General features: G+C 49.5%; 1 protein-coding gene across 1 annotated transcript; it reads right to left on the bottom strand.

Annotated features, from left to right (window-relative positions):
* Positions 1-9890: 9890 nt before the first annotated feature.
* Evx1 (even-skipped homeobox 1) lies at positions 9891-13241 on the bottom strand. Its single transcript, XM_090332315.1, has 3 exons — positions 12815-13241; positions 10973-11241; positions 9891-10457 (listed from the first exon to the last, which is right to left on the bottom strand). The coding sequence occupies exons 1-3, from the start codon at positions 13239-13241 to the stop codon at positions 9891-9893; spliced, it is 1263 nt and encodes a 420-aa protein (XP_090188441.1).
* Positions 13242-22670: the final 9429 nt, after the last annotated feature.

Below are 22670 nucleotides of genomic sequence, written 5' to 3'. Positions count from 1 at the left end.
AGATGAAATCATCACCTCACAATGATATCTGCACTGTGATGTTCACTGCAACAACAAATGTCCATCCACAGCTGGACAACCTGTAAAGGAAGGTACCTTAATAATCTTTGTCTTATCTTCTTAAAACCCTCTTATAAATAAATAAAATAAAAATAAGATCCCACCAGACCGAAATGGTAATTTGATTTATTAAGTGAGTATTGGAACAAGATTCAGTTTAGTGCCCAGTTGTGATCAGAGATTCTCTCTACTCAACTCCAAGGAATGAGAGATTTTAAGTCTCAACTCTCTTTTTCTCTCTCATTTGACCTGATACAGTTTGTCCTAGCAAATGTAAGTTCTAGCTATGGCAACTGAGAGAAGACACCCTTTACTAAGATGTTTCTGGTACTTTAAGAATTATTGCATAGGGCTGGGAGTTTGGCCTAGTGGTAGAGTGCTTGCTTAGCATGCATGAAGACCAGGGTTTGATTCCTCAGTACCACATACATAGAAAAGCCAGAGGTGGTGCTATGGCTCAAGTGGTAGAGCTCTAGCCTTGAGAAAGCCCAAGGACAGTGGTCAGGCCCTGAACTGCAAGCCCAGGATTGGCAAAAAAAAAAAAAAAAGAAAGAAAGAAAAAAGAAAAAGAAAAAGAAAAAAGGAAAAGAAAGAAATTACTGCTTGTGTTTGACTAAGCCTGCCTATTTATTTATTTAGAACTGGTGCTGGGGCTTAAACTCAGGGCCTTGGGCCCTTATTGTTACTTTTTTATTTGTTTGTTTTTGCTCAAAGCTGGCCCTATACCATTTGAATCACTCTTCCAGTTCCAGATCTTTGCTGGTTAAACTTAGATAAGAGTTTCAGGCACTGGTGACTCATCTGTAATCCCAACTACTCATGAAGCTGAGATCTGAGGATCACAGTTCAAAATCAGCCGAGACAGGAAAGTCCTTGAGACTCTTACCTCCAATTAACCACCAGAAAACCAGAAGTGGTAGAGCACTAGCCTTGAGCAAAAATGGTCAGACAGTAGCCACCCCAACTCTGAATTCAAGTCCCAAGACTGAAAAGGGAGAGGAAAAGAGAGACAGACAGACAGACCGACAGACAGACCGACAGACAGACAGAGACAGAGAGATTCAGAGACTTTTCTGCCCAGGCTAGCTTTTAATTGTGATCATTGTGATCATCCAATTCCAGCCCGCTGAATTGCTAGGAATATAGATATGAGTGACTAGTGTCTGGCTGTCCTTTTCTTTGAAGAATATATCTATATCTATATCTATATCCATATCTATATCTATATATATCTTTTTTTACAGAAATCTTGTGATAGTTCCAATGCTTATCTACTCAGACACTGCTAGCTAGGCATTTTCCTGGAATTCTAGAAATTCTCTTTGGCAGCAAAGGAAAAAAACTTATCTTATTTTTTTATTGTCTGGGTAATGTATAGAGGGGTTACAATCACAGCAGAGGAAAAAATTTAATGCATTTCTCCCACTGGCAACCTCTCCCTTCTCACTCCCACCCAGGCAAAGTCTATCTCTGATTTTAAGCAATCCTAATTCCTAAAGGTACCTGGCTCAGTTCTGGTTATCTGGGTAACAGAAACTGGTGAAGCTCTTCAAATGTTTTCCCCTAAGGCACACTTAAGTCAACATACAGGCTTATCGCTGAGTCTTAACCTGAGCCAGTCACTCCTTTGTGCTTCCTTCCTGATAGTTCAGGAGCATGTAGGTGAAAGTATGCCTGATTGCCCCATTTTCTTCATCCCTTGTCTTTCACTAACTTCAGTTGCTCAGAGATGGGCAAATGGAACGTCCACTTAGAATGAAGGGTATGCAGCAGTCTGTAAGAAATGTAGCTTTGGCCTTTAGATCTGCATGTATAAGCATGGCCTAAGTGAAAATATGAAAGGTATGTCAGGTCACCCAACCTTGCCATAAAATAAAATGAGACCAGAAGTGGCATATTTCCTGTGTGTAAACATTCATAACTGCATTCATAACTTGATTCCAGCCGTAATGTGTCTGCCTAGCAATGTGAAGCTCTTACTTCAAACCCCAGTAATGGAAACAAATAAGATAATCCATTGCAATTAGGTTAACCAATTTTAAGAATCCTTCCTAGCTCTGAAAAGTTGTTTCATCAGTTTCTCTAAATCGCCAACCACTAAACTTGTGTTAGTCAATCGGTAATCTGAGCAAATCATGAATACCTAAAGGTAATAAAGAGACCCAGACCCCCTCCATAGGAATCCTAATCCCAGTTCGATGAGTCAGGTAACAGATGAGTTGTGTCTCAAGCTCTCTTTTGCCATGTTCCCTGTAAAGCAAGTATATTTCCTACTATAGGATCAAGTTAGTTTAATTCATATTTATGTATTTGTTTGTTTGTGCAGGACTAGGGATCAAACCTAGGGTTTTGTACATGCTAGGTAATGCAACAATATACTCCAGGGCTCCAACTCCTCTTTTGCTTTTTTTCCTTTCGATTCCTTTATATTCCACTCTAGTTTCTCTATACACATACTAGGCCATTTTTTTCTTCTTTAGGATATTTTTTCTATCTTGTCTTCACAATGTATCTAGGAATGATAGGAAAATGCAAATTGATAGTTTGATCTCATGACAAAAAGGAAGAGGAGGAGGAGGAGGAGGAAGAGGAGGAGGAGGAAGAGGAGGAGAAGAAGAAGAAGAAGGAGGAGGAGGAGGAGGAGGAGGAGGAGGAGGAGGAGGAGGAGGAGAAGGAGAAGCAGCACACATTGCGCTGTGACTGGCAAACACAGTGGGAGAAAACAAGTCCTTGAGTGAAAAATAAAATGTTCCTTGACTAAACCCTCTCTCTAGTTAAATGGGAGATGGGACATGGGACGAATTGCTCTAGTTCCTGGTTCTGGTAGGAGGAAATTAAAAAGAAACATTATACATCATCTATGTGAAACCCTATCTGCTATTTTATACAGATAGGGGAAAAAAAGGAGCAGGGAGAATAACGAAATTCAAATTACACAGCTATTGAGAAGCAGGGCCCTGCTAAAAGCCACGTTTTCTGTCTTCCTGTCTTGCACTTGGTAGTACAAAGGCTCCTACTTCCTGGGGAGGCAGGGATGGCCTCCCCAACTCCAAAGGGAGCATTGGGTTCAGGGCCAGGGGCTACTTTCAGATCTCCAGCAGACTCCTCCAAAGAGGAGGCTGGGACAGCCTTTTTGAATTTTTGTTGGGTGCTCTAAGAATTGGGCCTCTGTGGGCTTCGTGGCAGAACACCCTGAAGAGAACTTAGACCCTGACTCTTCTCCTTCAGTGCTTCTAGCAATCTCTTTATTCCTGCTTCCTCTAGGTTCCAGCGAACCAGGCGATTCAGATGCAGGTCTCTTGCTCCAGGACTCAGCTCCCAACGCCTTGATGAGGCATGTTTAATCTTCCACCCGGATTATTTAACCTCCTCATCCTTGTTAACAAACAGCCATTATTAACGAGATGGGAGACCACATGGGGTGGGTTTCTGCAGACAATGTAAGCTCCCCTTGGCTTTTCTACAAGCAAATTCATAATCCTCCGCGACTCAGCTGCCTCCATTCTCCTGCACAGAAAGCTAAGCAGAACCAGGGTGATCTGGACCCTTCTCAGGACCCCCCCCAAGCTCCTCCCCCATCAGAGAATGCGTCCTCTACAAGATGGAGCTGCCTCTGCGGCTTCTTTCCCTGCCTCCCTCTCTCATTCTCTCTCCCATGGGGTTGCAACAGTGCGTTATAAATTTTACCTTTCCAGTGTGCAGGAGAGGCGAGAGGAGGCTATGTCCCAGCTCCGGGCCTGCCTGTCCCCGAGGACACCAATTAAAGGCACTAATTGGACAGCAATACATCAAAGTCGCTCCCGGGAGTGGGTCTTCAGAGCGCCAGGAGTCCGTTAGTTGGGCTTTTGTTTCAGATCAGAAATACAGAGAAAGGGAGAAAAGAAAGAAAACACCCACTCCGACAAGGAAGGTCGTGTGTGTGTGTGTGTGTGTGTGTGTGTGTGTGTGTGTGTGTGTGTGTGTGTGTGTGTTGTACTCCGTGCGCGGTGCGCGAGCGCCTGCTCTACCTCCGCATTCACTGGGAGCCACCTGCTCTCCTCGCCTTCCAGGTTTACCGCAAACGATTTTTCCTGCTTCTCTGAGATGCGCCCCTCACACTTCTCCTGTCGAGAGCCGCCTTTATCCCTTGTTTTGAATCCCCGGGACCCGCGTGGATGTGGCACACGGGTATGCCCTAGCGGGCCAGGACCGAGAGCCCTCAAACCACCTCCCCGTGTGCCCACTCCCGGTCCTTCCTAAACAGGTTGAGGGACAAGCAGACACCTCAGGGAGGCACCTGTCACCAGGACTTCGCGACGGTCGCCTCAGCAGCACTGGATCTTGCAAGGCTCCTGGCAGGGGGAAGATGACGAAACCTCTCCTCTCACGATTCACAGTAGAGCGGCTCTGGCTCTTCGGAGTGGGAGAGGAAAGGACCTTTGGGAGAATTGGATGCTGATCCAAGGCTCTAAGGAGCCAGCTGGTGATGGGGCGGTGGGGCGAGTACCCCCAAGTACAGGAAGCAATCGAGGCGCACTCGAGGAAGACCCACGGAAATGTGGGCCCTTCCCTTCCCTCCGCACAGTAGGTCTAGTTTTAGAATAGGATGGGTCTCCGGAATCCAGTCACCACCGGCAACCACTCCCCTGATATGGAGGCTTCCCGCACCTTCGCTACCAAGGCTCCCTCAGCAGCAACAACGACAGTGGCTATCAGAGGCAGGCTGCAGCCCTGAGCCCCTTACAAAGCAGGACTGACATCCAAGCACAAACTGGGTCTTTTCAGGGTCATTGCCCACACGAGGGAAGAAAAGGGAAGAAAAAGAGAGTCCCTAAAACAGGCGGGGGGGTGGGGAGAGGGAGGAAAGGGCTGTCATCAACTCCACAGCACCCATAGCACAGGCGCCCAGAAGACTTAGCTTCACCTGGGCCCTGGAGAGGTCAGATTCCGACCTCGAGCGCCTTTCATCCTGCAGACCTTCGTTGGCTCCCTTCCCTCGAGTAGCCAGATTGGAATGGCTGCTTTTGATCCCATTTGTTACCAACCCTGGCATTTGTTTTCCATTTTATAAACGCTTCTCTTTAAGTAATTGTCCCTGTTAACAGCGTATACCTTTCAGCAGCCCTCGCTGTGCTATAAATAATCTCGATGAAGATGCAAGGATATGACTTTCACAAGATTGGACAATTGATTCAATCTGTGACCCGCGATCGCGAATAATATTGGAAGGCTATTTAAACAGATGAAGGCCTAAATTGTCTTGCTTGTATCTGAATTAATTTCTCATTCATCATCATTATGAAGTGATTGGTCTATTCAGGCTCTTCAGCCTGCTGGAACGGAGCAGGATTTAAATGAGATTGTAACACAATTTAAATGCTTGCCGACTTTAACGAGGCCAATTGAGCAGCTGCAATAAATACAAATATTTTTCTAAACAGCCTTGTTTTAAATAATTACTTAATGCTTTCGTGTTATTTTTAAGTGGCAATCTTTCTCCAGCTCAGACTATTGCATACAAGTATTTATTTGCTGAGAAGGTGAATTTCAAAATGACTTGGTGTTTGCTTTATAGATGGACGAGTGTGTGTGTGTGTGTGTGTGTGTGTGTGTTTCAGTTTTGTTTTCTTAGGGGCAACTTTTCAAGGTCCTATAGCTGACACAAATGGTGACCTGGAGTTTTGTTTCACCCTAGTGCACTTTGATGTACCTACCTCTGTCAGAACTTGGAAGGACCTGAGTGATAGAAGAAATTGGCAAATATGGTTAGTTATTTAGCCAGACCTGTTTCAGCTGGGTCCTGCAAATAAATCTATGCATTCGCACTTGGAAATGACACCCTGGAGAATGGCAACGTTTCTGATTTGTCCTGATGACGATCATCATCTTGAACAAATCAGAATTCCAGCATGTTTCAAAAGTGTCCCTTAGGAAGTTCAATCTTCCAGCAGTTTGGCTGCGGTGCAAGTTGACAGGTGTGGGCGGAGACAGGATGAACATTTCTTTGTTAGGGAACAGCACAGAAAGAGAATCTCACTGCAAGTATTGGTTTGGAAAAGAGATGTTAATTAGAATATTTTTGCCCTTCCCTCCCCCATCCCACAACCTCCCCCCCCACTTCTCCCTGTACCCATCTTCGGTTTGGTTGCATGATGGAAATATGAAAGCAGGCACACCTCTTTCCACTTGGAGGATGCCATTCATCTGATGTCTTCGGCAAATGTCCACTGTGACACCCTTGCTCCCCGACAGACATATGGCAGCGGGTGTTTCCTCTTTGGAGAATAATGGAAGCAAACAAGCAGAAGCCTGGGGAACAAAAGAATCTTTTAAACTTTCATGAAACGGTTGAGGGTGAGAGGACAGGATACTTACTATGGAGACCCAGGCCCCCATTTGGGTTGACTCACTGGAACTGTGTCCCTCTAGAAGCATCCTGAATCTCCTCTTCCTCTACCTACAGTGGGGAAGAGGGCTCAATGTCTGGGGAGTTTCCTATCTTGTTTGGAGCCTAGGAAGGTGGAGCTAATATAGTTACTAGAGAAACCATTGCTGGGGCATTCCAAGTGATCAAACTGGGGGGTGGGGTGGGGGAGAGGGACAAGGATGGAAGAACCAAGTGATTTGCTATGTAACTGGACAATTTAATGCCAGAGTTAGGGAGCTGCTGGCTGAAATCATTTTGTCTTCGAGGCTCTGCCGAGCTCATCCGCTTTATCCTGTTGTTTAAAATGAGCATTATCCCAAACATATGCAATGCAATCAGTTTGGTCACACTTACAAGAACACGCTTTAATAAGGCAATCAATCACAAGCTAACAAGCCAGCGACGCCCAGGCAGAGGCTCATTTCAGGCTGCTGGGTGGCTAGTCTTTCAGGGCGGTTCAGAGGCGAACCGGAATTGGGAAGGGGATCTCTTCCCCAGGCCCTCCCTGTCGGGTAGAATTGAAGAATTGTAGGGAATGTCGTGGATAGAGATGTCGCTGAGAGTGACCTCCAAATAGAGGTTCTCACCCAGGAAAGTGAGAGGACAGAGGAGGAAACACGAGACTGACGCTCACAGCTGCACGAGACCCAGAACCTCTGTTTTTCCACCTGCAAAATGGGGCCGTCGGGACAAGGCCTAAGAGGATGTACTGAGAAAATTGACAAAACGAAAACAATACTTTATCAGCCCTTTTGCCTCATCTTCGCCTCCGCATATTACAGATAGAAATTGAGACTGCGTGTGGGAAGTGCCTTCTTCCGGGCCATCCCTATTCTCCCCCCATAAAATGGGGAGGGATCAGATCAGACCAGCTGCGGTTGCCCGGTGCAAGCTAATTTTTTTTTCTTTTTGGGGAGGAGTAGAATACTGTAAGACGCAATACCTAGCACAAACCGCAAACCTTGGCAAAAGGGAAATTTCATTATGAAGTAATGAGTAATTCCTCCTGGCAAGATGTATTGTTATATCTTCCACTTCAATTTGGAGGAAGAGAGGCTCAATTACCCAGAAAATACAGTCAATTAAAGGCTGCTGATTGGACACGAGGCCGGATCATCGATCTTGTACTTTCCAATATCGTTGCAGACACCTCATTTTCCCTCCCTATTAACTGAAAATACGCCTGGCATTAAGGCAACCCGTAGCCCATTTACCTGTCGCAAGCAATCTCTGCCCGATGCGGAGCAACAGCAAAATTTGCCGGGATTTGGCACTTGGGAGCTTCCGGCTGCAGAGGCAGCTGCGCCAGTCTGGGGGCGGGGCCAGGGCGGGAGCATCAGTCCAGGAGTCCTCGGCTTCGGGGTTCATTTTGGTAGGGCAGGGGGCATGGGGGTCGGCAGAGCTGGCTCTGAAACCTCAGGGGATAGAGAGGCAGTTGAGGTGTCCCCACCTGCTCCCTGAGACACCAGCAGAGGACCCCAGTATCGAGGAAACTTAAAGCCTCCTACCCTCCCAGAAGGCATCCATCTGTCCCCTTGCTTGGGCTGCGACTACTGGATGCAGCCACACGTTTGTTTTCGGGGATGGAGGGGGTTAATTGTTGCTGAGAGCAGCCAGTCGGTCTGGTCGCCTTTTTCTAACATTCTAGAATACCTTGTTCTCTTTGAAGAGACTACTGTCAACGCCCCATTTGGGCTACCTCCCAGCCCTCAAAGCAAAACCAGCTCAGCTTATTAGCAAAACTAGGGCTCCCTTGGTGTCCCAGCTCCTCTACCCCGCCTGCCTTGCTAGTTTGGGATTGAGGTTAAGACTGCTCTCTTAGAGACCGCACAGCAGGGACTCCTTTTCTCAAAGGATTGGAGCAACTGAAGACGTTCTCACCCCTCAAAAGAATGAGCCCCAGGAGGGACCAGTACTTCAGGATGGGCCAATTTTCCTGTAGAGGGCCCCTAGCATGCTCAGAATTAAGAAAATGCACACCTTGGGGCAACAGGAAGCAGACCTTCAGTTCCTGCCTATAGCTCTTTGCAACCTGCTATTCCGTGCTTTTGTTCTTTCCCTAGCAAAGTCCATGCTGGGTAAGCTAGTAATTCAGAAAGTCAATATTCTGCTTGCTGCCAAAAAATTTAATGAACATTAATATTTAAATGCTAAGGTGAGAATCATGTCCAGCTTTTATTGCAATATGGTTAACAAATCATAACAGCAAATTCTTTGGGCTTCGAAGGAAAACTTCTAACCAAACCAAATTCATTCCTTACCGGAAGAGCCACTCCCTCACAGCTGGGGTGGCAAAAGTTCTTCCCTTCCTCAAAAACTGGCTGCAAGAATGAGTGTGACTGTGAGGTTTTGTGAGAGATTCCCAAACAACCCCTAGTGAAGGACAGAGACAGGGTGTCCCAAAGGTCAGAAGGCACCCACTGATAACTGAAAGTTAAGCCCCTGTGGCAATTTGTTAGGAAAATGAGAGAAAGCCGTTAAAGCCCCCATTCTCTAAGCTCTTCCCTGGGCGCCTTGTTAAACAAGCTCAGGCTCTGGGCTGGGCTGGGCTTGATCATTATTATACATACATTCTGTATTCAGAAACCCTCCTTACACACATCACTCGCTAATCAGAGTGTGTACGGGACCCAGAGAAAAGAGGTTTGGCCTCATAGAAGCTGCCAAGGGGCCTCCTGGGGTATCTGCATCTTCCCTGCCAACTTCCGAACAGAATGCGCTAGGCCTGGAGTTGCAAGTTGAAAGGTGACACGAAGCTGGGAGTGACCAGTCAGATGCTGGTAGATGTCAAAGCTAGAAGATGCTGTGTAACTGAGGCTCTAGGAAGATCAGAGGGCCCTCGTGTTCCTTGCCAAGAGGCAAGAGTCTCCCTGGCAGTAAATCATCTCTCACTCTCTCCCTTAAAAATGGCTAGTGTATTGTCATCAGCAAGCCCCCTGCCATGCCTTTGAAAAGCTGGTGAAGATTAATCTCTATCTGCTCTGCATACACAGCATTTTGTTCAGAGACAGCAATTTCCCTTTCCAGTGTTTGGCCTTGAGGGGGGGGGCGCAGGTGAGGAAGGAGGATGAGGTGGGGGTGTTGGCAAAGGGGCTGCATAGGGGTTGCCGTTGAGTTTTATTTAGCTATAGAGCCGTGGCCTCAACCCAGTCAGAGGTGGTGGGTTCGGGTGAATGATGGCAAAGAGGCCACCCCGTAAATGAAGCTCTCTCAACCTCTGCCTTCGCATCCTCCCTCCTGCTCCCCCAAAGGTGCTATAGCCACAGCGGCTTGCTTCCTGGGTCTCCCGATCCTGAAGGCTGAGTCCCATTGGTCTTTTAGGACCTCTCTGCATCTGGGGGGGGGGGGTACAAGAGGATCTGGCTGAGTTCTAAGAGGCCCCCTCTCCGGGTGTCCTGGAGCCAGCAGCCCGCGGGTCGGCCCCTTATCTGGTGAGAGGCACCTCCTCCCTCTGGTCCAATGCGACGGAGGAGGCCTTGCTGAGCACCGAGGGCGCAAAGGTGAGGAAGGAGTCCGAGCGGGAGGTGGAGGCACAAGTGAAGTCCGAGGCGGCGGCGGCGGCGGCGGCGGCAGCAGCAGCGGCGGCCCGGGGAGCCAGCCCATTGGCCGGGCCGCTGTGACAGGCGAGGCAGGAGCAGGGGCCGCCCGCCGAGGCTCCCAGTCCGTGCGCGGGGCCCGGGTATAGCGGAGGATGGCGGAAGGCGCACAGCAGTTCGGGGCGCGGGTAGGGCTGAGAGAGCACTCGGAACGTGTCGAGGGGACGCAGCGGGCCGCTGAAGGGCGAGGCCGCGGCCGAGGCTGCAGATGCGGCGCCCAGGCCCACGGGCGAGTAGTAGGGCAGGGGCAGGTGCGATGGGAAGGGGTAGGGCAGGCCTCCCGCGGCTGCCGCGTGGCTCATCATGTACGTGTAGAAGGCGGGGTCCGCTGGGTGCGGCCACGTCATGGCCAGTCGCTGCCTCTTGTCCTTCATGCGCCGGTTCTGGAACCACACCTGGAGGGAAGAGACAGCAGACTACTCAGTCTGGCTGGGCTGGGACCAATGGTTGCAGCCTAGAAACGCTGTCCAACCCTGGGAGACAAGACACCGCCTGGAGCCGGAATCCCAGCCCTGCAAATTTCCCAGTGTCACTCCACTGCTTACCCCTCTTTTTCCTCAACCCACGTGGCCAAGATCCCCAGGGCACCAGACCCTGCGTGAGTGTTCTGGGAGACTAGTAGACTTCACCATCGCAGGGTGTGAGGGGGTGGACGACTCTGGCCCCCAGAAATACACCCCCTGCCGTGGGGACACCTCATTGTCACTTGCAAAGGCACTCGATCCCTGTTGTCCTTTGCCTAGAAGAGGGACAAACTCGACCTCCTGGCCTTGGGGACTATGAAGAAAGCATCGGGTGAGGGGAACTCCAGGCCCCAATTTCCTGCACCCACTTTAAGGAGTGGCCAAGTGGGCATTCACTTGCGGTCACATAGGCACACACCCGCCTCGTTTGTCCTGCCGGCTCCTACCTTGATGGTGGTTTCCGGCAGATTCAGGGCAGCCGCTAGCTCGCACCTCCGTGGCCTTGAGACGTAGTTCTCCCGGTAGAATTCCTTCTCCAGCCGGGCAATCTGCTCCCGGGTGAAGGCCGTGCGGTACCGGCGCATCTGGTCACTGGCGCTGCAGGCCAGGCTGCCTTGCGAACTGTTCCCGCCGCCGCCGCCGCCGGTGCTGCCGTTGCTCTTGGGAGTCTCGCTGCCGCTGTTGGGACTGCTGCCTGGTGCCTCTGAGCCCGGCCCTGCGCAGGGAGCCCAGAGCACACGAGCACATGCACACAGACACACAACAGACACACAAACGCTGCTGAAGTGAAGTTGTAGGCCCAAGGATGGGGGGCGTGGGGGACAAGATGAGAAAGGACAAACCCCTCAGCAGCCTCAGTCTCTCTGCAGGGGCCATGCAACTGGGGGTGGGGGAGCGACAGGCGCTTATCATTGGGGACTGGAAATTAGAAGGTTTGAGGTGCTAGGTTCTAGTTGCCCTTCAGAAGATCTCAGTCTAGGGCATGCTGGGTAGAGGCTCCCAAATGCCTCCCTTGCCGGCCCGAGGTCGCCGGCAAAGTGCATTTTCTCTGTGCTCTCTGCCCACCATCAGCCAGCAGAGGTAGGCGAGGGTATGCCTATGCACATTGTCTGACAGGCAAATTAGTTGAGATACACCTTAGTGCAGTCTGTGCCTTCGTGCATTGTAGGGCGCTGGACATGTAGTTTCCTTGCTCTGCTATGTTCCTGAATGGGAGCCCAGGTGTGTGTGTGTCTATGCGTGTGTGAAAGAGAGAGAGTGTGCGTGTATGCACGTGTGCGTGCGCACACGTGTGTTGGAGGGGCGGACAGCTCGGTGGAAGACCCGCTGTTCTGAGGACATGTTATGGTAGGGAGTGGATGAGTAGTGAAGATGAGTATAAAATGTTGGATACTCCACTCGGGTTATCCTCCTGCCCTCCAAGTTCTTCCTAGCCATCCCCTGGGCTTTGTGGAGGGGTGTCTGCCGATGAGCTCTCCCTCCCATTTTCCCACCCCTCTTAGGTGGCGTGATTGGGGTAACCAGGATAGGAAGGGGAAAACTGTACCCTCTGGGCAATCCAGCCCATTCCCATCAGGTCTGAGTGGGAAGAGGCTCTCCAGTTCAGCTCCCCCGCCTCTTAGAACCTACCCCCAGAGAAGGGTGGGGCTCCCGCCCCCCGCAGCTCCTTTTCCTCGGGGTGAAGAAATGGGACTGGGAAGGCCAGGAGGAGGGGGAGGACCCGATCCTGGCCTTTTCAAATGCAACCGGAGACCAAAAGCAATTAGACCATTGGGACCATTTCCGACCTGGCGCCTACAAGCCCGGGAAGTGACAAGGTAATTTGGACCTCTGACCGACGTGCAAACTGGCCGGAGAGCTGCAGCAACCGGGCAGCCAGAGTCCGGGGGCTTTTACAGTCCTTTATAGACTCCTGGCTTCCGCACCTCATGCGCCTCGCACCCCACCACACTTCGTTTGATCTTACTTCGCCCTGGGGAAGGTGTCTTCCCCGCTCAGTTGAAGCATTCCCACAAAACACTGGGGGGTTGGGGTGCACTTTGAATCCCCCAAGCCCAAGAGATTTGTCCCCCTCCCCCACAAGGCACAGCTGTCACCCTCAGACCCACCAATGCCAGAACACGGTGGGAGACCCCTGCCAGTTCACAGATTTAAAAAAAAAAAAGTTATTGGGGTTGGTTCCCCCCCCATCCTGCCCGGGGGGAAAGGAGTGTCTTCCTCCTGGCCTGAGCTGAGGTGAAGGTTGGGCGCAGAGGGAGGCCCGGGGAGTGGAGGGGCGCGGTGGCTACCTTTGCTGTGTTGGTAGTCGGCGTTCCCAGTGGTGCAGTCCGGGGTGCAGCTCACCTCAATTTCTTCATAGAAATCCGACTCCGTATCTGAGCTACTGGGTTGACCCTGGCCAGAGAGGTTGTCGGCGGAGGGGACCGGGGGTCCAGGACCAAGCATGGCCGCGCCAGTAGCCCGTGACTCGGCGCCCAGCCCCGTCGCGCTGCCTGCTAGTCCGTCGGCCGCCTTTTCCTCCGAGCCTCCCCCGCCGCGCTCCCGGAGAGCCGGAGGGCCAGTTCGTGGGCTCAGGCAACCATGGGGCATCATCTTCTCAGGCGGCTCGGGCCGCGGACTCCCCACGGCTTCGGACAAATTGGAGACCCTCTTGCCAACCAGAGTACCAAGTTGACCCCCATCCAGAAACATCACCACGTCCTTGCGGCTCTCCATCCCGGGTCTGTCTGTCCGGAGGGGAGAGAGGGGAAAGCCCTCAAGGGAGCTCCTAGCCCCGGGCTTCCGAAGACCCCAGCCGGCCGGCCCAATAGTTGTGCGATCGAATGGGAGCCAGAGAGGCCGGACGACTGGGAGGGCGTGAAGCAGCTGGAGCGCGACGTCCACGGGCGACCGCGGAGGTGGCGAGGGGGAACTAGGGTCACCTTGTGATGCGATCGCTCCTCCGTGCCGCACCGCCTCTGAGAGGAAGCCCCATTGCCCTTTTCTTTCTAAGCTGTCATCCTCCCGCTGCAATCGTCATTACAGTACCGCTGGTGACGCCACTCGGCGAGCGCAAGTGGATAAATAGAAACGTCTGCCACCGCGAAGATGAAAGGAGACCCGCAGCTAATGGCTCGACAGTGATGCGCCAGGTGTGGGCCGCGCTCGAATGGGGAGGAGAGTGTGAAAACAGAGAGACACACACACTGGGAGAGGGAGACACCCAGGCACTGGGGATGCAAATGGAATTCCGCAGAAAGAAAGAGAGAGCTTAAGGCGCCCAGCGAGTTCCGCCTGGGCTGTGGGACTCGGTAATTGAAAGACGCTTTTGATTTTTTTTCTTTTATCGTTGTTTTTGACTTTTGTTTGCTTGGTGCCTTGATTTTTTCTTTTTAGCACTGATGCAAAAAATTCATCACTGCCTTTTGGAGGTGTGCAAAATCGGCTCACAAGCCTCTGTCCTCTCGGCATTATTACAATGCCTGTCCCTAGCAGCTAATTTCAAACTGGCTCCAAAGTCTTTTTCTTTCTTTCTTTCTTTCTTTCTTTCTTTTTTTTTTTTTACAAGCTACCAAAAAGCGTATTCCCCGCCCCCACATTGTCTGGGGTATCCGTTCCTTCCTCTTTCCCTCACCACCCGTGTGTTCTTTCTGGAGTCAAACTTTGTTACTTTTCTTTCTAAGGAGCAAGAGATCTTTTTCCCCACCTTTAAAGAACTGTCTTGGTTACTGAGTGAAAGTGTTGGATGATTTTTAAAATAATCACTATTGTTATTATTGTCACTGCTACTACTTTTATTTTGTAATTCTTGCCCTCTAAATGGCCTTAAGCTTTCCACAGCCTGGCTTGACTTGTATGCATAGAAGAAATCGCTTTCCCGTTTGGGCCTCGTGAGCACCTCAGGTATGTAGAGTGGGGAGAGGTTCTAAGACTGGTCTTGTGTATTTCCTTGTTTGTATTTTAAGTTATTCGTTCAGAATTCAACGAATTCTCCCAGAAACGGATTTTTTCAATGAAGAGATGCTGGTCAGATGTAGGTCCCTGTCACAGCAGCGCTGGAGGGCCCAAGCTGGGAGAAGGTTCCGGGCTTCAGTGGAAGTTTTAGGATAGCACTCCGAGCAGGCACTGAGTTCCACAAAGGATGGATTCCCCACAAAGGAGTGGACCACCAAGGCCCTTAGTTAGGGGCAATTGTCAGTGGATACAAAAGCTGAGGGTAAAAGAGAAAATCATTTTAAAATGCCTAGAAATTGCAGTTGACCAGAGTATCTGATACACCTGGAGGATGCTGGGATGGGATTATTATGCTAATTTTTGGATTAGATTTCAGGCTCCTTAGAAAGGTGGGCAGCAGCCCCTGGGGACCTGGTGGATGGGCTGAGTTCTCCTAGCTTTGCTGAGAGCAGGAGCTGTGCACCTTTGAGGCTTGGCTCTTCTTTCTCCGCCCTCTCCCCCAAGGCATCTAGTCCTATGGGTTGTGCTGAGAAGGCTGGCCCCAAAGCTCCAGCTTCTCAAGCAAACTCCTCATTGCTAGCTTTTCATTTGCTGCCTACTACTTTTCTCTCTTCCTCTTTCATTTTCTCACCACCCTACTCTGCCCTTCGTCTCCCTTAGCATTAATTAGGGAAGTGATAGTAGAAGCACGCAGGTTCAAGGAAGGACAGAAATTCTCTTCCAGCTGCTTTCTCTTTCCCATTAATTTGATAAGATGCTCATGAACCTTGCCTGGGGTGGAGTCCTCGTGCCACCATCTGAGCATGACTCACCCAGAAATCTGAGGAAGTATTTCAGAGGCCAGAGAGAAAGGGTTGGAAGTTGAGGGAGAGAGTAAATTCTCCTGAGAGAGTTACCCCTGGATTTTGTCCCATTCTGCCCTTTTGCTATCACTGTCAGAGCTTGACATAGCACCTGTCTTGCTCTTTCTTTTACAAATCAAGACTCCTGCATGTATGTCTACTTAAGTGCCACTTCAGTTGTCCATGCTCTATTGGGCACTTGAAGACTGAGCCTAGGTGACACCCACTTTCTCCCAAGAGCAACACCCCTACAGGCACATTCTCAGACACCTCACTACCCCCATTCTTAGGGGGGGCTGGCTAGTCCTTAGAGAGACTCCAGACTCTCCTGCCCCGCCCCAGCTTTGCATTCAATGGGATGTTCTGTGTTTGATCCTCTTTTCCTCTGAGTTTTTTCTGGAGATGAAAGCCAAGTAGGACTGTGAGATCAAGGGGTGCCATTTAGTCTCCTTCCTGGGTCAGCCTGCAGGAACTGAGTTTCACCATGCATACCCAGGATGGGGGCTGAGTAGGGGCTCAGCGGGGGTGGAGGGGAGAGAAGGGGCTGCTTACTCTAAGCTCAGATCTGAGCTTCTGGCAATAGCTCTTCTCAGTCCTGCCCACCCCCTAAAAGAAAACTTGTCTAGATTTATGCCAGCACCAAACAGCCAAGTGCTGAAAAATATTAATTATTTATTCTAAAATCAGCCTTTCACCAACATCAGATGAAAAGAGGTTGAGAAGATGATGAAAACAGGAGAGTACTTGATATAATCACTGTTTCTGTTTTGATCTTTGGTGTGTGTGTAGTGTATTTTAATAGCATTATTATCATATCACAAAGACTATTTACCATGCAGAAAGGTAAATCTAAGGAGCAGTAAAGCAAGAAGAACCCCATGAAAATGCAGAGTGGACCACAGCTGAAGCCAACTCTTGCCCTCCCCTGGCATATCTCACTTTCTCCCTCCAAGTTCCTACAACCCCATTCCCTACTGGGGCAACCAACTCTGGTCATGCCAACTCCACTCAGATGGAAATTCTCAGGATTTCAAAATTTCCCGCTCCTCCTCCTATGGAGGCTGGAGGCTGGGCAGAATAGGGGGAGGGGTGAAAATCCCCAAAGGAGACTTGAAGATAAGATGTCTATCTTAGTTTCTTTTGTTTTGTTACTACTGGTGGTTTGAACGTAGAATCTGGGTACTGTCACTGAACTGTTTGTGCTCAAGGATGGCTCTTGACCACTAAACCACACCTCCACACCCGGACTTTGGCAATTCATTGAAAATAAGAGGCTCACAGATTTCTTTGCCCTTGCTAGAAGCTAGTAGCTACTAGTAGCTAGTATTGCCAGTTTTGAGCCTCTAGTGCCTGGAGAATGCAGGTCATTTTAAATGGAATCGAAAGTGAAGTCACCAGACACCCTGATCAACTAAAACCCACTTTGCATCCCAAGAAAACCCCAACTCCAGAAAGTAGCAGCAGGCCTTGGGGGATAGAGCCTGATGGAGACTGTCATCTTCTGGTCTCTAAGCACCTTCCCAGCCTGGAGTCAGGCCACCCAGTGGCAAGCAGGTTTCTCAGCCAAAGGGAAAGGTGGGAAGTCCAGAGGCCAAGGGCCAGGAGCTGGACTGACTACTTCAGTATCAGCAAAAATTTGAACAGAAAAAGAATTGATTTTTTTAAATTGCTTATCTCTTCTGTTAAATATAAGAACAAAGGGAGCTTCATTTCAAACAATACAGTTGCTCTTTCATGGTAGAAATCATTCTAGGGCCTTCTAGTGACCTTCCAGGCTATCCCAGCACAAAGGATAGTCAGATCAGTGTTGACAACACCCCACCCTCAACACACACACACACACACACACACACACACACACACACACACACACTTGCTTCTACAAATCCTGTGGCATCTACTGATGTCCTGGGAATCTAGTGACATTGCAGAGTGTATCCCAAGGGAACATCAATAGGAGAAGAGATTCCATTTGCTCTCAAGCTAGATCAGGCTCCCATAGGCAGCCAGAGCACAGCTGGGTGTGGGATCTTCAGTACAAAAGGCCACAGAGTCAGCTGAGAGCATTGTTGATGGTGCCCAGATGCCTCCTGCACCACTGAGCAAATTTTCCTTTAGATAGGATGAATTGAAGTTTCTGAAACTCTGATTTGGGTAAGTGTGCCCCTTCTTTCCGAGAGAATCATGAAGCAAAGAAAATGGCAGCTGGAACAGGATGCTCTCCAACCTTCTTGACATGTGCCAGTCCTTTGGTCCCTGGGAGCAGGCAGCCCTGCTCGCCATTGCTGTAGCCTTAGCACCTCTCTGCCTGAGCTCTGAAAAACTGGAGCCTGGCAGCTTTCTGGCCCTGTTCTGCTAAAGTCTGCACAGTAGCCCAAATCTCCACACTTAGCACTAGGCCAACCTGGAGCCAAAAAAAAATCAGGTTCTTTGTTCCCATTCACCAGCAATTTTCCAACACTCAGCACAATGGCCTGGATAGCTCCCTGCCCCACCCTAGTGGAGCAGAATAGGTTTTCCAGTGTACATTAACATCCTTTCTTTGTCAGTGTAAGTTCCTTTAAAGGGCTTCAGTAATATCACTCCTACAATTGGAGGGTGACTAGTAGCCAGGTCATGGCTGAAGCCGAACCCAGCTCCCTACCTCACACTGTCCTCCAGGACTGATTAGCCCAAGAGACAAACTCTGAGCAAATGGCCAGGTCTGCCCACACCTGAGACCTAGCCTGAGCCATCCACCACCCCAAAATACTAGGCCTTGGCCCTTCATTCATGGAGAGAGTGTTGTAGCTGCAGGATCTCTGAAAGGCAAGCCTTGGGCTGAATTCCTTTGAGATCAAGACCAAAGTGGTAGGAACTGGTGAGCTATGGCTGTAACATTAGGAATCCCTTTTCCAGATTTGGGAAAACAGAGGAAAGATCCTACCATTTTGCTGGTGGTGTTGGTTCTGTGATTGTGTTGCTGGGGATAGAATCTAGACCCTTGCACATGCTAATGGAGCATTTTATCACCCACACATCCCCAGTCCCTCTTTTAGTTTGGTTTGTTTTTGTTCAGAGGCAACCCCTTTCCAAGCTCAGAAGGACCCAAAGATCAGACTAAACTGATTGTCTTATATCATCTTTCTTGTCAATACCCCACAAGTTCAGCGCGTTCACTGATAGTAAGAAGGAGCCCGCTGCTGTGCATATCAGCATGACCCTACCAGGACATAGAATCCTTAAATGGTGGGACCTCTATGATTTATTGGACCCTAAATGAACCTCAGTGCCCCTCCCGGGTGCAGGCCTGTGTTTGTGAGTGTGTCTCCTCTTGTTCTCTCTGTTTCTCTTGGATCGAAGCCCAGGAGGAGGATGCTACCCCGACCTAGCCTGGCCGAGTCTCCCTGGGCAATGACACAGAGGCGCCACCCGTGGGGAAAGCAGCTGTGGGTTCCCAGTGAAGGAACTTCTGCCCAGAAGTTGTCCCAGATCAACAAGTTGGACTGGTTGGGCGGGCTCAGGCTTTCCAGGCCAGGAAATGAAGAAAGCTTTGTTTGGGGATTTCTAGGGACTGGCTTTTATGGAGTCTCCTCCTGTCCCACACTTGTCCCTACTTCCATTGAGTGCTTCTTGGGGTCTTGTCATCCCTGCTGCGCAGCGGGGAAAACTAACTCAGAGAAGTTGCGGGATTTTCCTAGGGACACACAGCTGGAAAGTGGCAGAGTCCAGAACCCAAAGGCCGGGTTCTCCCTTCCGGCTTGGCGCTGCGTCCCTAGAAACATGCCCTCTAACACCCAGACCTCGAAGATGACCGGAAGAGCAGGGCAGGGACCCCTCCTTTCTGATTGGCCCGGCGGCTACGGTCCCCAGTGCTGCCCAGCCCCGGCACGACAGGAAGGGTGGCCGCACATCTGGAGGACCGCAGGGCGCCACGACGCGGAGGACACGTTCCCGGCCCATGGGTCTGGCCGTGAGTTCCCGAGCGCGCGCGCATTTGAGGAAATGGGGCACCCGCTGTTGGATGTTGGTCGCACTGAAGGGGGCTCAGGAAGGGGTGTCAGCCCCGGAGCCGTGTGCCTAGAAGAGTGAAGACTCCAGGGCCCGGGCCTGGAGTCTCAGACCCAGGGCCACAGCTCGTGTGGCAGCAGCTCCTGGGCGTGCCTTTCCAGCCGGCAGCCAGTCGACCGCCCCGTCCCGTCCCCGAGGTCCCTTTCCGTGTCCTCCGCCCCTCGCTGCCGGCCGCGGTGACAAAGTGCAACTCCCGAACTGCTGTCTCGGTGCGCCCCCCACTGCCTGTCGCCAGAGGAGGAAGTGGCGGCGCCTCCCTGCATCCTCGCTGGCCGTCTATCCCAGGACTGCTGGGACCGCAGCCCCCGTGCCCCACCCCCGAGGGGAGCCATCCTGACCGCTAGGGAGCCCCCACCCCAGGCGCCAGCCTCTGAGCTAGACCTCAGGAGGGATGGGTGGAGTCCGAAGCACCACTTGCACTTGGTTTTTCTGCACCGAGCTCTTAACCACACATGGAGATGGGAGGTGACTCCGGTGCAACTCCTCCTACCGCCCCACTTGGCTAGAAGGTGGTTGGGGGAAACTGTCGTCTAGAAGTTGTTGTTTTGTTGTCGTCGTAGTCGGTCGTGGGGCTTGAATTCGGGGCCTGGTAGCTTCCCCCTGAGCGTTTTCACTCCAAGCTAACCCTCTGAGACTTTGAGCCACAGCACCACTTCTGGTTCTCTGGTGGTTAATCGGAAATAGACTTTCCTGACCAGGCTGGCTTTGAACCGTAATCCTTAGATCTCAGCCTCCTGAGTAGGTAGGATGATGAGCTGTGAGCTGTGGCTCAAGTGGTAGAGTGCTAAAGCCTTGAGCAAAAGAAGCTCAGGGACAGTGCCTAGGCCCTGAGTTCAAGCCCCTGGACTGGCAAATAGACAAACAAATGCATTCAGATTCCTTATGACATTATTTTCTCCCTGTCTCTGTCTGTCTGTCTGTCCCTCTGCCTCTATCTGTGTGTGTTTTAAAAACATAGTTTATTTTTATTGTAAAGGTGATGTACAGAGGAGTTACAGTTATATAATTCAGTTAATGAGTACATCTTGTTTTGAACATTGTCACCTCTTCTCTCATTTTCTCTCAGCTTTTTCCCCTTCCTTCCCTCCTCCCTGACACGTTGTATAGTTCATTTTAAAAAAAACATTTAATTTTTATTATTGTTACAACCACCCCGTTTCTTTGTATGGGATAAGAATACCCTTTAGCATAGTTAGCTCCATCCAGTCTCCCACACTTAATTCTTTGTTTGATTATCTAACCATCCCAGAAGATGACTTTTTTTTATTGTCAGGGTAATGTATAGAGGGGTTACAATTACATTCACCAGGTAGTAGGTGCATTACTTCTCACATATTGATACCACTTCTCATAAAGAATGGCATTTTTTAAAGAATACTAAAAAGGGGGGGTCAGGAGCATAGCCTATTGGTAGAGTGCTCACCTAGCATGCATAAAACTCTCAGTTCAATTCCTCAGTATCACATAGTCAAAAAAAAAAAAAAGCTGAAAGTGGTGCAATTAGCAGAGTTCTAACCTTGAGCAAAAAGTGCCCAAGGACAGTGCCCAGGACCTGAGTTCAAGTCTCAGGACTGGAAAAAAAGAAACCTTTACAGGCAGAATTTTATGTATGTTTTATCCCTAGTTGTTTTCATCCATATTCTCCTCCATTTATCAACTGCATGTATCTCTGTATATACTTATTAACTAATTATGTCATTATCTAATTTAGGTCTTTCCTCACCAGCTCCATTCATTTACTACCTGAGGATACAGAGCTGTCCTCTCTTCCTGGCTCACTAAAATTTGCCCTGCAACTGCAGTGGGTGGAGCAGAGGAAGAACTGTTTACCTGGGAGTTTCTCTCACAGAAGCCTTGACATTTGACTAACTGGCTTGCTGGCTCCTAAGTGAAGAGTGGATCTTGTATGTCAGGGTATCATACTTGGCCACCCTTTTTTTTCTCTCCTTCTGACCTTGAAAGTAGCTGAAGACAAAAGAGGCTAAAGTATAGAAGTAAATTTTCTATGGACCCAAAGTATAGTGAGCATATTAATTTTTATCTTCTGGGGGGGAGAGTTCTATAAGCACCTTTCACATGCAGCTTCTTAGGCTTGAGTTTTACAAACACACACACACACGCACACACACACACACACACACACACACACACACACACACACAAGATGAACCCATGGCCATGGGCATGGTAAGCTAGTGAGCTTCCCCTTTTGCCCAGGCAAGTCCATTTGGGCTGTCTCAAAACAGTGACTTAGGCATCTCATCTGTCTGACTGGTTAAAAACAGGGTTTTAGAGGCACTAAAAGGCCTGAGCCATGAAGTTACAGATTGTGATGTGGTTTCATTCAGTCAAGCATTTCTAGTATCTGGGATAATAACCATTACCTTGGTAAGTATCTAGTATCTAAATATTGTCTTACTATCTGATATAGTATCTAATATCTATACTCTGGAATAGTATTTAATAAATTAGAGTTAAAGCAAGTATTAGAAATTAGGCAGCATTGGACCACAGTATGTTCTGACTACTGAGGACTATTTTAAATGCTGTACCTGGATGTCACTTAATTCTCACAACTTTACAAGAAGACTACAATTATCTCCATCACTCTCTTTCCACAGCTGGGAAAACCAAGTCAGAAAAGGGTCTCATGCTTACTGAAGCTCACATAGGCTGCTAATGGCAAAGGTGAGATTGGGACCCTACTGGAATGATGTCATGGGACAGGCTGCTACTTCCTGGGCTTAAGATCCACCTCTGAAAGACCCATGATATCAAAAGTAGGTTTTATTTCCAAAGATGACTAAACTAGTTGAAGCCACCTAGAATTCCAGAAGAATACTTCAATTTCACCAGGGACTAATAACAATAGTCAATGATGTCGCTTAATGGTAAAGTTCATGCTAAGCATGTGCAAGGCTCTGAGTTCATCGTCCACCACACAAATAATAATAACAAACAACAATCATAATAACAACAACTGATAGTGATCTAGTTGTGCAATACTAATGGTCAAGCCCATGGCTTCATACATGCTAGGCAAGTGCTTGCCACTTGAAACATGCTTCTGTTTTGTTCTGCCACAACATGGCTGATAATTATAGTTATCTTATGACTTATATGCTGTCCCTTAGCTTTTTTGCTCAAGGCTAGCACTCTTCCATTTGAGCTACAGCTTCACTTCTGGCTTTTTGTGGTTAATTAGAGATGAGAGTCTCACAGACTTTCCTGCCTGGGCCGGCTTTCAATTGCAAGCCTCCTGAGTATAGTATCATAGGCATCAACTACCAGCACCTATGTCTTATTTTTGAAAGTGTTC

Source organism: Megascapheus bottae, chromosome 5 (assembly GCF_031878675.1).
Source record: "Megascapheus bottae isolate mThoBot1 chromosome 5, mThoBot2.hap1, whole genome shotgun sequence".
NCBI classification, from domain to species: domain Eukaryota; kingdom Metazoa; phylum Chordata; class Mammalia; order Rodentia; family Geomyidae; genus Megascapheus; species Megascapheus bottae.
The sequence above is the reverse complement of the archived record's forward strand: the minus strand, read 5'-3'. Positions and strand labels throughout refer to the sequence as shown.